At 42.7% G+C, this 17,583-nt stretch overlaps 1 protein-coding gene across 3 annotated transcripts in view; it reads left to right on the top strand.

Moving 5' to 3' along the window:
* Positions 1-17,583, top strand: part of KLHL15 (kelch like family member 15) — a 43,474-nt gene that overhangs the window by 14,951 nt on the left and 10,940 nt on the right. For all 3 annotated transcript variants that reach the window (XM_055376387.1, XM_055376385.1, XM_055376386.2), the window contains exon 3: positions 5,630-6,341. In XM_055376387.1, coding sequence (XP_055232362.1) covers positions 5,637-6,341 — 705 coding nt within the window. In that variant the 5' untranslated portion in view covers positions 5,630-5,636. The remainder of the gene's footprint in view (positions 1-5,629; positions 6,342-17,583) is intronic.

Below are 17,583 nucleotides of genomic sequence, written 5' to 3'. Positions count from 1 at the left end.
ATGGGGACTAGGATGTAACCTCTGAATTGGACCAATTAGGGCCTTTTAAAGAGATTTTTATAAACTTTTTTAAAAGCAGTAATACACTTTCATTGGAAATAGATTAGAAAACACAGATTAGCAAATAGGAAGGGATAAAAGTAAAACTACCTGATACTCTACCATTTTTTATTTTTTATTTTTTTGAGACAGGGTCTTCCTCTGTCATCCAGGCTGGAGTGCAGTGGCACGATCTCAGCTCACTGCAACCTCCACCTCCCAGGTTCAAGCAGTTCCCCTGCCTCAGCCTCCTCCCACCTGAGTAGCTGGGATTACAGGTACCCGCCACCACACCCAGCTAATTTTTGTATTTTTAGTAGAGACAAGGTTTTGCCATGTTGGCCAGGCTGGTCTTGAACTCTGACCTCAAGCAATCCGCCTACCTTGGTCTCCCAAAATGCTGGGATTACAGGCTTGAGCCACCGCACCTGGCCTACTCTACCGTTTTTAATGTTTTTGGCATTCTATCCTTTTAGACTTTTTTTCTTTTTTTGAGACAGGGTCTCACTGTGTCATCCAGGCTGGAATGCAGTGGCATAATCATGGCTCACTGCAGCCTCAACTTTCTGGGCTCAGGTGATTCTCTCACCTCAGCCTCCCGAGTAGCCAGGACTACAGATGTGAGCCACCATGCCCAGCTGATTTTTTTTTGAGGCAGAGTCTTGCTCTGTTGCCCAGGCTGGAGTGCAGTGGCACAATCTTGGCTCACTGCAACCTCCAGCTCCCAGGTTCAAGCAATTCTCGTGCCTCAGCCTCCCAAGTAGTTAGGGTTACAGGCATGCGCCACCATGCTTGGCTAATTTTTGTATTTTTGGTAGAGATGGGGTTTCACCATGTTGGCCATGCTGGCCTGGAACTCCTGACTTTGTGATCCGCCTACCTTGGTCTCCCAAAGTGCTGGGAGGCTCACAGGCGTGAGCCACGGCGCCCAGCCCCCTTTTTTTTTTTTTTTTTTTTTAAGAGACAGTGTCTCACTATGTTGCCGAGGCTGGTCCCAAGCTTCTGGCCTCAAGCAGTCCTCCTACCTCAGCCTCTCGAAGTGCTGGGATTATAGGCATGAGCCACCATGCCTGCCTTTTCTTATTTATTAACAAGGGTTTTTCTTTTTTTTTTTTTCTTTTCTTTTTTTTTTTTTTTTGAGATGACTTTGGGCTGGGATAACTATTGAATAAATGGGTTAATCTGTCGGGAAGTTGAATAAAGGGTATCATGGACAACATATTGATGAAACAAAGTAGTAAATCTAGTGATAGTTTATTCATGAGAGTGGAGAAGTGGCGTCTTTTTAGTGTGTACATAGATGCCACTTTTTCCTTCTTGGCAACTGAGGGCTCAGCCAAACCCAGAGTACAGAGGGATTCCCAAATGGCACTCATCTCCATACCTAACACAGTACCTGGCACACACAAGGGCTCTTCCTTTTAGTAAATGAAATGGGAAGGCATTGACAGAGTGGTGACACTGGCAGTGACAGCCTCCCTAAAGAAGGAGGTGTAGAGCAAGTGACAGCAGTTGACTTCAGTGCCCGCTGCTTCTCTGGAGGGCTCGGGGTCCATCTAAATACCTAACCAGGGGAAGGACAGAACTTGGGAGATTGGGTCCCAGCAGTGTCACTGGTGGAAATTCAGAGCCGTAGATGTTGGCTGCCACATCCTTAGTGCTACTTTAGGCTAGTGAGGTTTGTAGATCGTGTTCTAGAAAATAGCTGCAACATATGATTCCAAGTCATGAGGTATTCTAGAAAGTGCTTAAAAATGGCTGTAGTATCCCAGAGATTTGTCCATATCTGTTGTCCTTAGTTTGGGAATATCTTTGATAGTGCATCAGTGTTATACAAGCAGGGAATGCCTCACAACTGTTCGGTGGACGAAACTGCCGAGAAGCACTGAAGATTGGCCCAAGATTAAAGGACCAGTTGGCATAGTTTTTGTTTAGCAGGGCAGGGATGGAGGACAGGCAGAGAGTTAAGGGAAATGAAGGCCCTGGTAAGAAAGTGGTTGCTCTGATATGGTAAGGTCTAAGCTGGAGAAGGACAGAGGTTAAGTTAGGAGATGATAGACCAAGTGAAAAGAGAGTAGGAAGGTTAAATAGGAAGTTGACAGTTAAGATTTCAGATGTAGACCAGTTTTGGATCAGGAACAGGTCCAAGTGGGGTGGGAGTAGGTTTTGCAATGGAATAAGTGGGGAGGTTGTAGGAGTTGAGATGGTCAGGGAGTTTTGACTTACAGTTTTTGGATGGCTGATCTTATGTGAACATTGAAGAGGTGTGAAAGATGACTTAGCCAGGTGTTGAAGTCTTTTTTTTTTTTTTTTTTTTTTTTTCGAGATGGAGTCTTGCTCTGTTGCCCAGGCTGGAGTGCAGTGGTGCGATCTTGGCTCACTGCAGCCTCCGTCTCCCAGGTTCCAGCGATTCTCCTGCCTCAGCCTCCCGAGTAGCTGGGATTACATGTGCCAGCCCCGACGCCTGGCTAATTTTTGGATTTTTAGTAGAGAGGAGGTTTCTCCATGTTGGACAGGCTGGTCTTGAACTCCTGACCTCAGGTGATACACCCTCCTCAGCCTCCCAAAGTGTTGGGATTATGGGCGTGAGCCACTGAGCCCGGCTTTTTTTTTTTTTTTTTGAAAATGGAACCTCGGTCTGTCGCCCAGGCTGGAGTGCAGTGGTGCGGTCTTGGCTTACTGTGACCTCCGCCTCCTGGGTTCAGGAGATTTCTCCTGTCTCAGCCTCCGGAGTAGCTAGGACTACAGGCGCCCGCTACCATGTGCGGCTAATTTTTGTATTTGTTTTGTATTTTATTTTATTTATTTTGAGACGGAGTTTCACTCTTGTCGCCCAGGCTGGAGTGCAGTGGTGCAATCTCAGCTCACTGCAACCTCCGCCTCCCGGGTTCAAGCGATTCTCCTGCCTCAGCCTCCCGAGTAGCTGGGATTACAGATGCCCGCCACCACGCCTGGTTAATTTTTATATTTTTAGTAGAGATGGGGATTCACCATGTTGGCCAGGCTGGTCTCAAACTCCTGACCTTCAGGTGATCCACCCATCTCGGCCTCCCAAAGTGTTGGGATTACAGGCATGAGCCACCACGCCCAGCCTTTAATTTTTGTATTTTTAGTAGAGACAGGGTTTTACCATGTTGCCCAGGCTGGTCTTGAACTCCTGATCTCAAGTGATCCGCCTGCCTCAGCCTCCCAAAGTGCTGGGATTACAGGTGTGAGCCACCATGCCTGGCCCAGGTGTTGAAGTCTTCATCAAATGTTTGAGAGTGATTGATCAGAAGATGTGTATGGAAGTGACAAGGGATGACAGAAGATGGATTTTTATCTGAGCAAAAGGCCAAGTTTTAGAAAAAGAACAATAGAAAGCTAAGAGAAAGAAGACTTGGAAAGTAGGGCTGTAAGCTCTAAAAGTTTGTTTTTTTTTTTTTTTTCTAACATGCGTGGGAGTAGAGATAGAGGTTGGAGGCGGGAGGCCTGGAAGCTGTGACTTTTAGGAAAACTATGTCTCATTTAAATCAGGTTGAGGAGGGAACTTTCTGTGACCAACCTGAGCATGTAGGGGATTTTGTTTACGTTGAAGTAAGGTTCCACAGGGCACAGTGGAAAGGTTTGGGAGAGAATTCAGGGATGGAGGATGGGTCATTGGGGAGGAAGCTGGGAGCTGTGTAGGATGAGAATTAAGAAGATAGATGGTCTGGGGTGGGGGTATGTGAAAAGGAGAAAATTAATTTGCTTCATAAATAACCCAGTAGACTGAATTAGTGGCCAGGCGCAGTGGCTCACGCCTGTAACCCCACCACTTTGGAAGGCCGAGTCAGACGGATCATCTGAGGTCAGGAGTTTTAGACCAGCCTAGCCAACATGGCGAAACCCGTCTTCACTAAAAATACAAAAATTAGCTGGGCATGTAGCACGTACCTGTAGTCCCAGCTACTCGGGAGGCTGAGGCACAAGAATCGCTTGAACCCGGGAGGCGGAGGTTGTAGTGAGCTGAGATTGTGCCACTGCACTCCAGCCTGGATGACAGAGCAAGACTCCGAAAACAAAAAAATAGACTGAATTAGTTTATTCCGCTGTATTTAAGATATCTAATTATAGTTCTCTATTTTACCTTCATTTCTCTGATATGGAAAGATTTGGTTTAATTTCCTTTAAAATTATATATTTGTATTTTTAAATATATAAGCATTACATCATTATTGTTTTTCAAAGTAAGGGTAATGAGGTAAATGAAAAGAAAGCCTCTCCTGAAAACCTACTACCCAGGGACATTATTTTGGTATATATTTCTCCAGACTTTTTCTCATCTAACAAATATATGCGTATTTAGTTTTCGAAGATGTACTCAGTATACTGCAGTCACTTTTTTTTATACGATATCTGATAAATATTCTTTGTAAAAATAGTTAAACTGTTGACATCATTTTAAATTGATAAAGTAATTTACTGTAGGACTGTATCATGTTTTAATAATTTGTTATTAGACTTTTGAATAGTTTCTGATTTTTAAATAATAAGCCTAGATAGAAAAACCTTATATGTACAACTTGCCTATTTATTTGAGTATTTCCTTTAGGTAAATTTCTAGGAGTTTTCAGGTATACTTTTTAGTTTCATTTTTGTCCCTTTTCTCATTATTTAGTATTTGGCTGTGAAATCAGTTTTATGTTGCTAATTTTGGAACCTGTTTAAAGTATATTTGATGAACAATATGAAATCAATGGAATAGGCATATATTATTTGTAAGATAACAATTTACCATTGTTTGGCATATATATATATATATATATATATATATATATTTTTTTTTTTTTTTTTGGAAATGGAGTCTTGCTGTCTCCCAGGCTGGCATGTAGTGGCGTGATCTTGGCTCACCGCAACCTCCAGCTCCCAAGTTCAAGCGATTCTCCTGTCTTAGCCTCCTGAGTAGCTGGGACTATAGGTGCATGCCACCACACCTGGCTACTTTTTGTATTTTTAGTAGAGTTGGAGTTTCATCGTATTGATCAGGCTGGTCTTGAACTCCTGACCTCAGGTGATCCACCCACTTCGGCCTCCCAAAGTGCTGGGATTACAGGTGTGAGCCACCGTGCCCGGCCGACATATATATTTTTAAGAGATAGGGTCGTGCTCTGTTGCCCAGGCTATCATAGCTCACTGTAGCCTCAAACTCATGGGCTGAAGGGAATCTCCCACCTCAGCCTCTGAAGAAGCTGGGGCTGCTGGCAATGTGCCACCATGCCCAGCTACTTTTTTTTTTATTGTTATTATTTTGTAGAGACAGGGATTTGCCATCTTGCCTAGGCTGGTCTCCAACTCCTGGGCTCAAGCGATCTTCCTGCCTTGGCCTCCCAAAGTGCTGGGGGTATAGGCATGAACTATTGATGTATCTTTAATAGATTCTTTTCCTTAGGTAGGGAAGCCGGAAATATTAGTCTGCAAACCTTTAGATTGTCTTCTCCCAAAGGACTTGTACATTTTGGACTTAGTCAGTAGAATTGAGATAATAGCAAAAATTGTTAAAACTCTAAGTTAATATTTCCTTCTGAATGCATGGAAGTGTTTAACATTGTTGTCTTTGATTTTTTTCCAGGTGATTCATGGCAGGGGACGTGGAAGGATTCTGTTCCTCCATCCACGACACCAGTGTCTCTGCTGGGTTCAGAGCACTGTATGAGGAGGGATTGCTTCTTGATGTCACTCTGGTTATTGAAGATCATCAGTTCCAGGCCCATAAAGCACTCTTGGCCACCCAGAGTGATTACTTCAGAATTATGTTTACTGCAGACATGAGGGAACGAGATCAGGACAAAATTCATTTAAAAGGTCTAACAGCTACCGGTTTCAGCCATGTCCTGCAATTTATGTACTACGGAACTATAGAGCTGAGTATGAATACCGTTCATGAGATTCTTCAGGCTGCCATGTATGTTCAACTTATAGAAGTGGTGAAGTTCTGCTGCTCTTTTCTCTTAGCGAAGATCTGCCTAGAAAATTGTGCAGAAATTATGAGACTCTTAGATGATTTCGGCGTAAACATCGAGGGAGTCAGGGAGAAGTTGGATGCCTTTCTGCTAGACAACTTTGTGCCACTCATGTCTAGGCCTGACTTTCTGTCCTATCTGAGCTTTGAGAAGCTCATGTCTTACTTGGATAATGATCATCTGAGCAGGTTCCCAGAGATAGAGCTGTACGAGGCTGTGCAGTCTTGGCTGCGGCATGATAGAAGACGCTGGAGACATACCGATACCATCATTCAGAATATCCGGTTTTGCTTGATGACCCCAACCAGCGTTTTTGAGAAGGTTAGTGCGTTTGAAAGCAATAGACAGTACTCATCATTTAGTTAAGGCAGTGTATGTCTTTATAGATAAGATTCACAGACTTAAGAGCCAAGAATGAATAACTTCATTTTGTTATTTCTTATGTTATTCAAGAATGAATAACATAAGAGTACTTTATGTATAAGAAGCCTGATTTTTTGTGCATTTAGGTTTTGTAAAATACATTTTGTGGGTGAAAGATAAACCACGTAGGTAGTAGAATAGTTTTATTTTAAAAGTACTTCTAAAGTTGAAGCATAATTACTTTATGCAAAATATTACATGTTTGCTGTAGCTTTTCATTTCACCAATTAAATCGGAACCGAGTCAGGCTAGATCTCTTTTTAAAAATAAATTTAAGTAATACATGCAGAAATTGGCATTGAGAAGAGTTCTGCATGGTATACATTAATAGAGTTTCTTATTCCTCTAAAATATAGCAAGGACGTACAAAATAGCTCTTGAAAACCAATAGGCCCTAATGGTGATTTTCTTCCCTGCTCTTACCTTCTGGTTTTCCCTGTTTTACTATGAATACTAACTAAATTTGACAATGAAAACATGTTATATGTCTGAAAACATCATTTTGGCATTTCTAAACAAGTAGACTATAACTCTTCTATCTACATTGATCAACCATCCCTGGGCACATTTTACCATGCAAATAGTTCTCTTAAAAATAGTCTTTCTCTGAAACAGCCTTGGCCTTTTTTTGCATGTAAGCATTTTCATTTTTATATCAGAGTTTCACTTGTGATCCTTTCTTGCCCAAAGGTCATAGAGCACTTTTAGTAATTGCTTAACTTAATTGGTTTCTAATCACATGGTTACCTCTGGGGCTCTGTTTACTTCTTGCATCTTCTCTTTTTTCTAGAAAGCACACTGAAAACTTGGTCACTTTTCATGTTAAATAGTTCCTCAGCTTTAGTTATTAGACCTGGTTATAAAAATATAGTATCTGCAAAGGAGGGTTGTCTACGCCATTTGAAAAATAAACCCATTTGCGCCTTTGAATAACAGCAGCCTGACATATTTTTTTTTCCCTCCAAAATGCTGTGAAACTGAGAATTCAGTTTTGTGGATTTTTATCTTTTATTCTCAATGTATTGATGTGGCAGAAATAATTGAAACTAAATTATATATATGTATGTATGTATTTTTTTTTTTTTTTTTTTGAGACAGAGTCTCGCTCTGTCGCCCAGGCTAGAGTACAGTGGCGTGATCTCGGCTCACTGCAAACTCCACCTCCCGGGTTCAAGCGATTCTCTTGCCTCAGCCTCCCGAGTAGCTGGGATTACAGGCGCCTGCCACTGTGCCTGGCTAATTTTTGTGTTTTAGTAGAGACAGGGTTTCATCATCTTGGCCAGGCTGGTCTCAAACTCCTGACCTCATGATCCACCCGCCTTGGCCTCCCAAAGTGCTGGGATTACAGGCGTGAGCCACCCCACCCGGCCAAGAATATATTTCTTTTATTTTTTGTTTAGTGATAATCAGCCCCACATCAATTATGTAAATCATTTGTCTCTGATGTTTTGATTTTTTTCCTATTGTTTTTAATTGCTCATTTTCCCTGGGGAATCCTGTTTTGTTTTGTTTTTGTTTGTTTTGTTTTGTTTTGAGAGGAGTCTCACTCTGGCCCTGGAGTGCAGTGCAGTGCTGCGATCTGAGCTCACTGCAGCCTCCACCTCCTGGGTTCCAGCAATTCTCTTGCCTCAGCCTCCCGAGTAGCTGGGATTACAGTTACCCACCACCACGCCTGGCTAATTTTTTGTGTGTGGAGATTCTTAATTCTTCCGTTGGTAGTAACAGATTTGAACAGTGACTTAATAGTGTAGGGAAGGGGGCATTCTGCCTCAACCCAAGGAAAAGCCCCCATTCGTTCTAGGGACACAAGTCATGTCCTCTAGCTGTGCTGAAATCTTTGGGTTTATCCTTCTGCAGTATCTATGTAGTCCTCTACTGGATTTTCTCCTTAGGTGAAGATAAGATTGTCTTAACTTTTTTTCTCTTTTTTTAGTATACCTTTTTCTTTTTTAATATTTAACATTTTTTCATAGAGATAGGGTCTCACTGTTGTCCAGGCTGGTCTTGAGCTGGCCTCAAGTGATCCTCCTGCCTCGGCCTCCCAGAGTGCTGGGATTATAGATGTGAGCCACCGTGCCTGGCCAGATTGTCTTAATTTTTGTACTAAGTATTCTGTGGGACCATCATCGAAGAGGCCAAGGCTTCCAAATTTCCTGAGTTCCTTAGAGGCAGCAATACTGTTTATCTGAACACTGCACGTGCACACGAACACACACACATATTTATGCTAGGTCATGCACTAGGTGCTCTTACTGTACATATAGGTAGCATCTACATGGTTTTTTTTTTTTTTTTTTTTGAGACAGAGTCTCACTCTGTTGCCCAGGCTGGAGTGCGGTGGCACGATCTAGGCTCACTGCAAGCTCTGCCTCTCAGGTTCACGCCATTCTCCTGCCTCAGCCTCCCGAGTAGCTGGGACTACAGGTGCCCGCCACCACGCCCGTCTAATTTTTTTGCATTTTTTTTTTAGTAGAGACGGGGTTTCACTGTGTTAGCCAGGATGGTCTTGATCTCCTGACCTCGTGATCCGCCCGCCTCGGCCTCCCAAAGTGCTGGGATTACAGGGGTGAGCCACCGCGCCCGGCCATGCATCTACATGTTACCCCCATTTTATAGATAAGGAAACAGGCACAGAAAGGTTAAGGATCTTATTCCAGACCAAGTGGCACTGTCCAGACTGAAAGTCAGGGCAGCTGCTTCCCAATCTGGGACTTCCTGTTACAGCTAATAGAATAGGGAGAAGACCCTAAAGTGCAGGAAGCATGCTGTTAACCTGTGGCCCAGCTTGGGTCATTCAGAAGTTGTTAAAGAGCTATGAAAATTCTAAGCTGTTTGCATTAACAAAACATAGCCTAAGGGCAAGTGTATGTTACAGAGTTGTAAAAATTCTAAGGTGTTTACATGAGCAAAACATAGCCGAAGGGCTAGGAAGGGTGGTTTACGCCTATAATCCCAGCACTTTGGGAATCCTAGGCAGGAGGATTATTTGAGCCCAGGAGTTGGGGAACAGCCTAGGCAAAGTAGGCAAACCTATCTCTACAAAAAATTTAAAAATTATTTGGGTGTGGTGGCACATGCCTGGAGTCCCAGCTACTGGGGAGTTTGAGGTGGGAGGGATTGCTTGAGCCCAGGAGGTCGAGGTTGCAGTGAGCCACGGTCGTGCCACTGCATTCCAGCTGGGCGATAAAGTGAGAACCTGTTCCCCCCAATCCCCTACCCCACCCCATCCAAAAAAAAAAAAAATGTAGCCTAGGAAATTTAATGGCACTGAAAAATACATATAAAGTGTGGGAAAACTTTGATATGAAAGCACAAATCTTGGGTTTTCACTGAAATAATCAAAGAAATTGAAATTTTAAGGATCTTGTCCTTCTGACATAGTTATTTAAGGATTTTTATGACTCATTTGAACTATAGTGGATTCCTAGTTTTAAAACTAGACTACAGTTTCAGTTTTTACTTATGCAAATGTCTGTGGCATGTATTTTTACTAGCTCTGATGGTCTTTGCACATGTTAACAGATAAGGCCTGACATTTGTCGTTCTGAATTTCAGTGATGTGAAGATTTAAATAGTTTCAACTGCTTTCTTTGGTCTTTGGTTTTTAAAAAACAATGATTGTTTTATTGAAAACATTTTATGAAGTAAATGTATATTTGGCAAAATGCATATTATACTTTTATTTATTTATTTATTTATTTTCTTTTGAGACAGAGTCTCGCTCTGTCGCCCAGGCTGCAGTACAGTGGCGCGATCTCAGCTCACTGCAAGCTCCACCTGCCGGGTTCATGCCATTCTCCTGCCTCAGCCTCCCGAGTAGCTGGGACTACAGGCGCCCGCCACCACGCCTGGCTAATTTTTTGTATTTTTAGTAGAGACGGGGTTTCACTGTGTTAGCCAGGATGGTCTCGATCTCCTGACCTTGTGATCCACCCACCTTGGCCTCCCAAAGTGCTGGGATTATAGGCGTGAGCCACCGCGCCCGACCTACATATATATTTTCTTCTTCTTCTTTTTTTTTTTTGAGACAAGTCTCGCTCTGTCTCCTAGGCTGGAGTGCAGTGGGGTGATCTTGGCTCACTGCAACCTCCGCCCCCCGGGTTCAAGTGATTCTCCTGCCTCAGCCTCCCGAGTAGCTGGAATTACAGTTGTGCGCCATCACGCCCTGCTAATTTTTGTGTTTTTAGTAGAGATGGGGTTTTGCCATGTTGGCCAGGCTGGTCTCAAACTCCTGACCTCAAGTGATCTGCCCACCTCGGCCCCCCAAAGTGCTGGGATTACAGGCTTGAGCCACCGCGCCTAGCCTATACTTGACTTTTTTTGTACATAAAAGATTTTTAACGCAAAATTGTTAAATTATTCATTAAAATACCCATATGTTGATTCTCTAGTACAGTGACATTTTAATATTTTTGAACCCAGGGTATCTTCAGTATTATAAATATGCATAAGGTAAGATTCAGCATCCCAATGATCCCCTTAGAAATTGTATTAATATGTAAAATACAGTATCTTACATAATCATAAAATCTTTTCAATTTCTCAAAGGGAAAGAAATCTATTTTAAATCCAATAAAGAGAAAAAACACATTAGTTCAGCTTTGTATTTAGGATTTTATAGTTCATTTTTCATTGGCTATTAAGGAAGTAGATTATATAGAAGTATTCTGCTTTAAATAAAGCCGTCATGCTTATTCCAAATATTTTATTTTATAAACTGGCTCATGATAGACCCCCTAATGTACTTTTTTCCCCAGTCTGTTAAATGTAATTCAGTATATCCCCCCAAAATTGGATTTCTGTAACTTACAGAGAATTTATTATAAGAATATTCACAACTTTGGGCCGGGTGAAATTGAGGTACATTTTTAAATGTATATTTAAAAGCTACATTTTAAAATGGGGGACATTTATTGTCCTTAATATAATTTCATGCTTAGGTGGTATGCTGTTCTGGTTAATTGAGGCACAACCCATTTGGTAAATGAAATTGCCTGGGCAAAGCCACATCTATGTAAACTGTAGCTGCAGTATGCCCCTCCAGAATTCCTTCACTTAGGCATTGGAACATGTTTTAACTAATCCAGCACTTGACCAGTGCAAAATTTCTGTCCAGGAAATCATCACCTGCAGTGTTACCATAATTTAGCCAAAAACTCTTTGGAAAAAAAACAGTTCATTTATATCTAATGACTTCAGCTAGAGCCAGATAAATCTAGAGAAGTAGAAATTTCCCTCTAACCCTCAGTTTTGGAAGTACATGAGAAATATAAGCCCTCAGTTTTAGAAATATGTGAGAAATATAAGCAGTGCTGTGTTTGACACTAACAAACTTTTTTTATTATTTATTTATTTATTTATTTTGAGATGGAGTCTCACAGGCTGGAGTGCAGTGGCATAATCTCTGCTCACCGCAACCTCCAACTCCCTGGTTCAAGTGATTCTCCTGCCTCAGCCTCCCAAGTAGCTGGGGTTACAGGCACGCACCACCACGCCCAGCTAATTTTTGTATTTTTAGTAGAGACGGGGTTTCACCATGTTCTCGATCTCCTGACCTCATGATCTGCCTGCTTCAGCCTCCCAAAGTGCTGGGATTACAGGTGTGAGCCACCATACCCAGCCGGGCCAACTTTTTTAAAGATAGTAACCTTTATTTCAAATGTGAAATTTGATTAGAATTTCTAATAAGCTTGAGTTGTTTTTGAAAAAGTTCTAAATCTCCTTCAGATACCAGATAATACGCAGCTAGAACTTGCATTTGCTTAAATTAACAATGAACTCACCTCTTGGAGTGAAAGCATAGAGATGAGCAGATTTTCTGTTAGAAACTAGGTCAGTGGGTTAAGTGTACTTTCTCAGTTAACTTAATGTCTTTTTCTGCATCAGACTCCTTTTTGCCACCCCTTCCTCCCCAACCCCATGGACTTTGGAAGATCGTAATTAATGCATGTGCAGTTCTTTCGAAATCACGCAAGGTGTTTTTCTCCTCTAAAGTTTTCTGCCTTTTATGTATAGATGTAGAGTGTTCTTATTTTCTACCTTTGACTTGCATTCACTCCAGGTTCACAGATTCCTGAAGAGTGCCTGTAATCTAGGTGTTGACTACTATTAGGGCCTTAGGAAAGATAGTATCTTGGGGAGTGTATTAGACAGACAGGAACCTATTGAAAATTGGAGTGTAAAAGTTCAATCTTACTTGCTGATTCTTTTTTTTTTTTTTTTTTTTTTTTTGAGATGGAGTCTCGCTCTTCCGCCCAGGCAGGACTGCAGTGGCGCTATCTTGGCTCACTGCAAGCTCCGCCTCCCAGGTTCATGCCATTCTCCTGCCTCAGCCTCCCGAGTACCTGGGATTACAGGCGCCCGCCACCGCGCCCGGCTAATTTTTTGTATTTTTAGTAGAGACGGGGTTTCACCGTGTTAGCCAAAATGGTCTCGATCTCCTGACCTCGTGATCCGTCTGCCTCGGCCTCCCAAAGTGCTGGGATTACAGGCGCCCGCCACCACGCCAGGCCTCTCTTTTTAAATAAAAGATGAAAACAAGCATAGGAGAATTGGAAATTAAAAAGGAAGACGTGGAACAGGGACAGCTTTCTTGACATTTAAAAGGAGAAAACCGTGGCCAAGCGCAGTGGCTCACGCCTGTAATCCCAGCACTTTGGGAGGCCGAGGTGGGCGGATCACCTGAGGTCAGGCGTTTGAGACCAGCCTGGCCAACATGGTGAAACTCCGTCTCTACCAAAAATACAAATAAATTAGCTGGGCTTGGTGGCAGGCGCCTGTAATCCCAGCTACACGGGAGGCTGAGGCAGGAGAATCCGCTTGAACCCAGGAGGCGGAGGTTGCAGTGAGCTGAGACTGCACCACTGCACTGCAGCCTGGGCAGCAAGAGCGAAACTCCGTCTCAATAAATAAATAAATACATTTTAAAAAATGAGGAAACTCTTAAGAAATTGGAAGAAAAATGATAAGCAGAAATTGAAAAGGATCAGAGAGTCTGGAAATGACTGGAGAAAAGGTTTGGAGCAGGAAAGGAAGAAGGGGAAGTACTATGAGTTAAGGCTTTTAAGTTTTAGTTTCAAATTTATTATTCAGAAAATGCCACTTGTGTAATAGGTAAGCATTGTTCATTCAAAAGTTAGTTTTAGGATGAAACCTTTTATTTGGCTTTCCTGTTCTATCATAAATAGGAAAATAAAATCCCTCATAAGTTGTGAATTCTAGAACTTAGTTGTACTATCTAAATATTAATATAACCAGAAAATAAAAAGATGGTCCTAAGTCACACCTGTAATCCCAGCACTTTGGGAGGCCGAGGCGGGCAGATCACGAGTTCAGGAGGTCGAGACCATCCTGGCTAACACAGTGAAACCCCGTCTCTACTAAAAAATACAAAAAATTAGCCGGGCATGGTGGTGGGCACCTGTAGTCCCAGCTACTCGGGAGGCTGAGGCAGGAGAATGGCATGAACCCAGGAGGCGGAGCTTGCAGTGAGCCAAGATCGCGCCACTGCACTCCAGCCTGTGCAACAGCAAGACTCCGTCTCACACACAAAAATTGCTGGGCACGGTGGCACACGCCTGTAATTGCAGCACTTTGGGAAGCCAAGGCGGGCGGATCACAAGGTCAGGAGTTCGAGACCAGCCTGACCAACATGGCGAAACCCCATCTCTACTAAAAATAGAAAAATTAGCCAGGCCATGGTGGTGCGTGCCTGTAATCCCAGCTACTGAGGAGGCTGAGGCAGGAGAATCGCTTGAACCTGGGAGGTGGAGGTTGCAGTGCGCTGAGATTGTGCCACTGCATTCCAGCCTGGGTGACAGAGTGAGACTCCGTCTCAAACATTATTTTCTACCTTGGAGGCTTATTAGGGTTTTTTGTTTGTTTTTTTGGTAGGGATGGGGTTTTGCCATGTTGTCTTGGCTGGTCTCAACTCCTGGCTGGTCTCCTGGCATCAAGCCGTCCTCCCGCCTCAGCCTCCCAAAGTGCTGGGATTACAGGCATGAGCCACGGCACTTAGCTGAGGCTTGTTAGTTTCTTTTTCTAAAATTAAAAAGAAAATTTTTTTTTTTTTTTTTTTTTTTTGAGACAGAGTCTCACTCTGTTGACCAGGCTGAAGTGGAATGGCACAATCTCAGCTCCCTGCAACCTCCACCTCCCGGGTTCAAGTGATTCTCCTGCCTCAGCCTCCCGAGTAGCTGGGACTACGGGTGCACACCACCACGCCCAGCTAATTTTTGTATTTTTAGAAGAGATGTGGTTTCACCATGTTGGCCAGGCTGGTCTTGAACTCCTGAGCTCAGGTGTTCGCCTGCCTCCCTAAGTGCTAAGTCTACAGGCGTGAGCCACCCCGCCTGGCCAAAAATTTTATTTTTTGGAGACGAGGTTTTGCCTTGTTGCCCAGGCTGCAGTGCAGTGGCACCATCATAGCTCACTGCTGCCTTGAATCCCTGGGCTCAAGTGATCCTCCCACCTCGGCCTCCTGAGTAGCTGGGACTACAGGGGCACACCACTATGCCCAGCCTTTTACATTTCTAATAGTGTTCTATTACTATTGCACTGAAATTTGAAGGAAATTAGACTTTGTAAGCACATTTATTCTTTAAATATTTTTTACTCTCTAGAAGGGTTGAAGGGATAGAGAACTTTACCAAATTGTGCTAAAACTCTTAGAATCTTGCCCTGAGGGCACCTCTCCCTCACCCCTATTTACCCTGGTCACTTTACTTCTGAAGTTCACTTCTGAAGTTCAGTTCACTTTTGACTTTGCCTGCTTGGAGAGAAGAGGGTGAGTAAATTTACTACAATTTATCTTTATTTACCATTTGGTATTGACTATAAATACAGTATGACTGAAAGGATTTGTGCTTAGCATGAACTGATTTTTCATAGCTTTATCCTTGGTCATTAACTCAGTTTTTCAGGACAAAGGGATTGATTAAAGGCATATTGCACCTAGCTTTTTTTGTGATGATTTTGTTTTACGTAAATCAATATAAGCTTTAGTTCTGAGCAAGATTTTACAAATAAAGACTTCTCATACCAGGGTAGATAGTTTGGCAATATAGCATCTAAAGACTGCTCCATGTTTTACTGAGAATCAAAATTATATCAAATGTAGCTGATACAGGGTTTTTTTGTTTTGTTTTGTTTTGTTTTTTGAGATGGAGTCTCGCTCTATCATCCAAGCTGGAGTGCAGCGGTGCAATCTCAGCTCACTGCAACCTCTGCCTCCTGGGATCAAACGATTCTCCTACCTCAGCCTCCTGAGTAGCTGGGATTACAGGTGCCCCCACCACGCCCAGCTAATTTTTGTATTTTTAGTAGAGACAGGGTTTCGCCATGTTTGCCAGGCTAGTCTCGAACTCCTGACCTCATGATCCGCCCGCCTGGCCTCCCAAAGTGTTGGGATTACAGGCGGGAGCCACCACGCCCGGCCTGATATGGTTTGTTTCAGCATTAAAGCACCACGATAGTAACTACTTGGGAAGGTTGCATCATGGTGGAGAAGAGATGATAAAACTGACAACCAAGACTCAGTCTTGATACCTCCTTGTACTTGTCATTCGAGCGATTAGGTTAGCATTTTTTGGATGTAGAAAGGGCCAGAGAGGTGCCTGTTCACACAGGTAACCTGTTTTATAGGGCCGGGCACCATCTTAAGTTCAGGAATTGCTCCCCCACTTCCACCCCTTCTGATAGATAAACTAATAAAAGGTATTTTGTTTCTTTGATTTAATATAAGCATATTGGATATTTTAAAAATTATTTCGTGGCTGGGTGTGGTGGCTCATGCCTGTAATCCCAGCACTTTGGGAGGCCAAGGCAGGCAGATCACCTGAGGTTAGGAGTTCGAGACCAGCCTTGCTAACATGGTGAAACCCCATTTCTACTAAAAATACAAAAAATTAGCCGGGCATGGTGGCATGTGCCTGTAATCCCAGCTACTCGGGAGACAGGCAGGAGAATCGCTTGAACCCGGGAGGTGGAGGTTGCAGTGAGCCAAGATCGCACCATTGCACTCCAGCTTGGGCAACAAGTGAAATCCGTCTCAATTTTTTTTTTTTTTTTCCCCCAAAAAGTGTATCTTAAATTGGCTGGCTAGGCTGGGCACGGTGGCTCATGCCTGTAATCCCAGTACTTCGGAAGGCCGAGGCGGGCAGATCACGATGTCACGAGTTCAAGACCAGCCTGGCCACATGGTATTCAAATTCTTAAGTTTTAAAGGTAATTTGTATATACCGTCTTTAATTTTGAGCGAATTAAAATGTAACTTGCAATATAATTAAAATAGGGATTTCCACAGAGTTTACTACCTTTATTTGATTAAAAAATCTGGAATTAAAAAAAATGTACTCTAACTGGCTACAGTCTAGACTTATTTTAGGCTTTTAGCCAGCCTTTTTTTTTTTTTTGAGACAGAGTCTCGCTCTGTTGCCCAGGCTGGAGTGCAGTGGCGTGATCTTGGCTCACCACAACCTCCACCTTCTGGGTTCAAGCAATTCTCCTGCCTCAGCCTCCCGAGTAACTGGGACTACAGGCGCACACCAACATGCCCGGATAATTTTTGTATTTTTAGTAGAGACTGGGTTTCACTATGATATAACATTTTGACAGTGAATGGAGAAACATGAAATTTTTGCCCAGCTGTAATGGCTAGTTATTTCTCCAACTTTATATATTTGTGTGTGTGTATATATGCGTGTGTGTGTATGTGTATACATATTTACAGGAACTGTATTCAAAGTTAATCATTTCTCATACTTCATTGTCAACTATATCATACATGCACACACAAATTAAAGTAAAAGATGTTTAGAGGAAATGGACAATTTACATTTTCAGGCTGGGCATGGTGGCTCATGCTGGTAATCCCAGCACTTTGGGAGGCCGAGGTGGGAAGATCACTTCAGCTCAGGATTTTAAGACCAGACTGGGTAATATAGTGTGACCCAATCTCTATTTTATTAAATAATCAGTAAATTAAAAAAATTTTTTTTCAGACCACTGAAATTATATATAATTATATGATATATTCAGAATAAGACAAAATGCTTTTCATTATACAGTTTTTTAAAGTATCAGAGCGAGAAAAGTAGTAACATTCTTTCCAAGCTTTAAAACATGACAGCTGTTTAATCCT

The sequence above is a fragment of the Gorilla gorilla genome, chromosome X, assembly GCF_029281585.2.
Source record: "Gorilla gorilla gorilla isolate KB3781 chromosome X, NHGRI_mGorGor1-v2.1_pri, whole genome shotgun sequence".
Taxonomy (NCBI): domain Eukaryota; kingdom Metazoa; phylum Chordata; class Mammalia; order Primates; family Hominidae; genus Gorilla; species Gorilla gorilla.
This window is presented reverse-complemented; position numbering and strand designations above follow the sequence as displayed.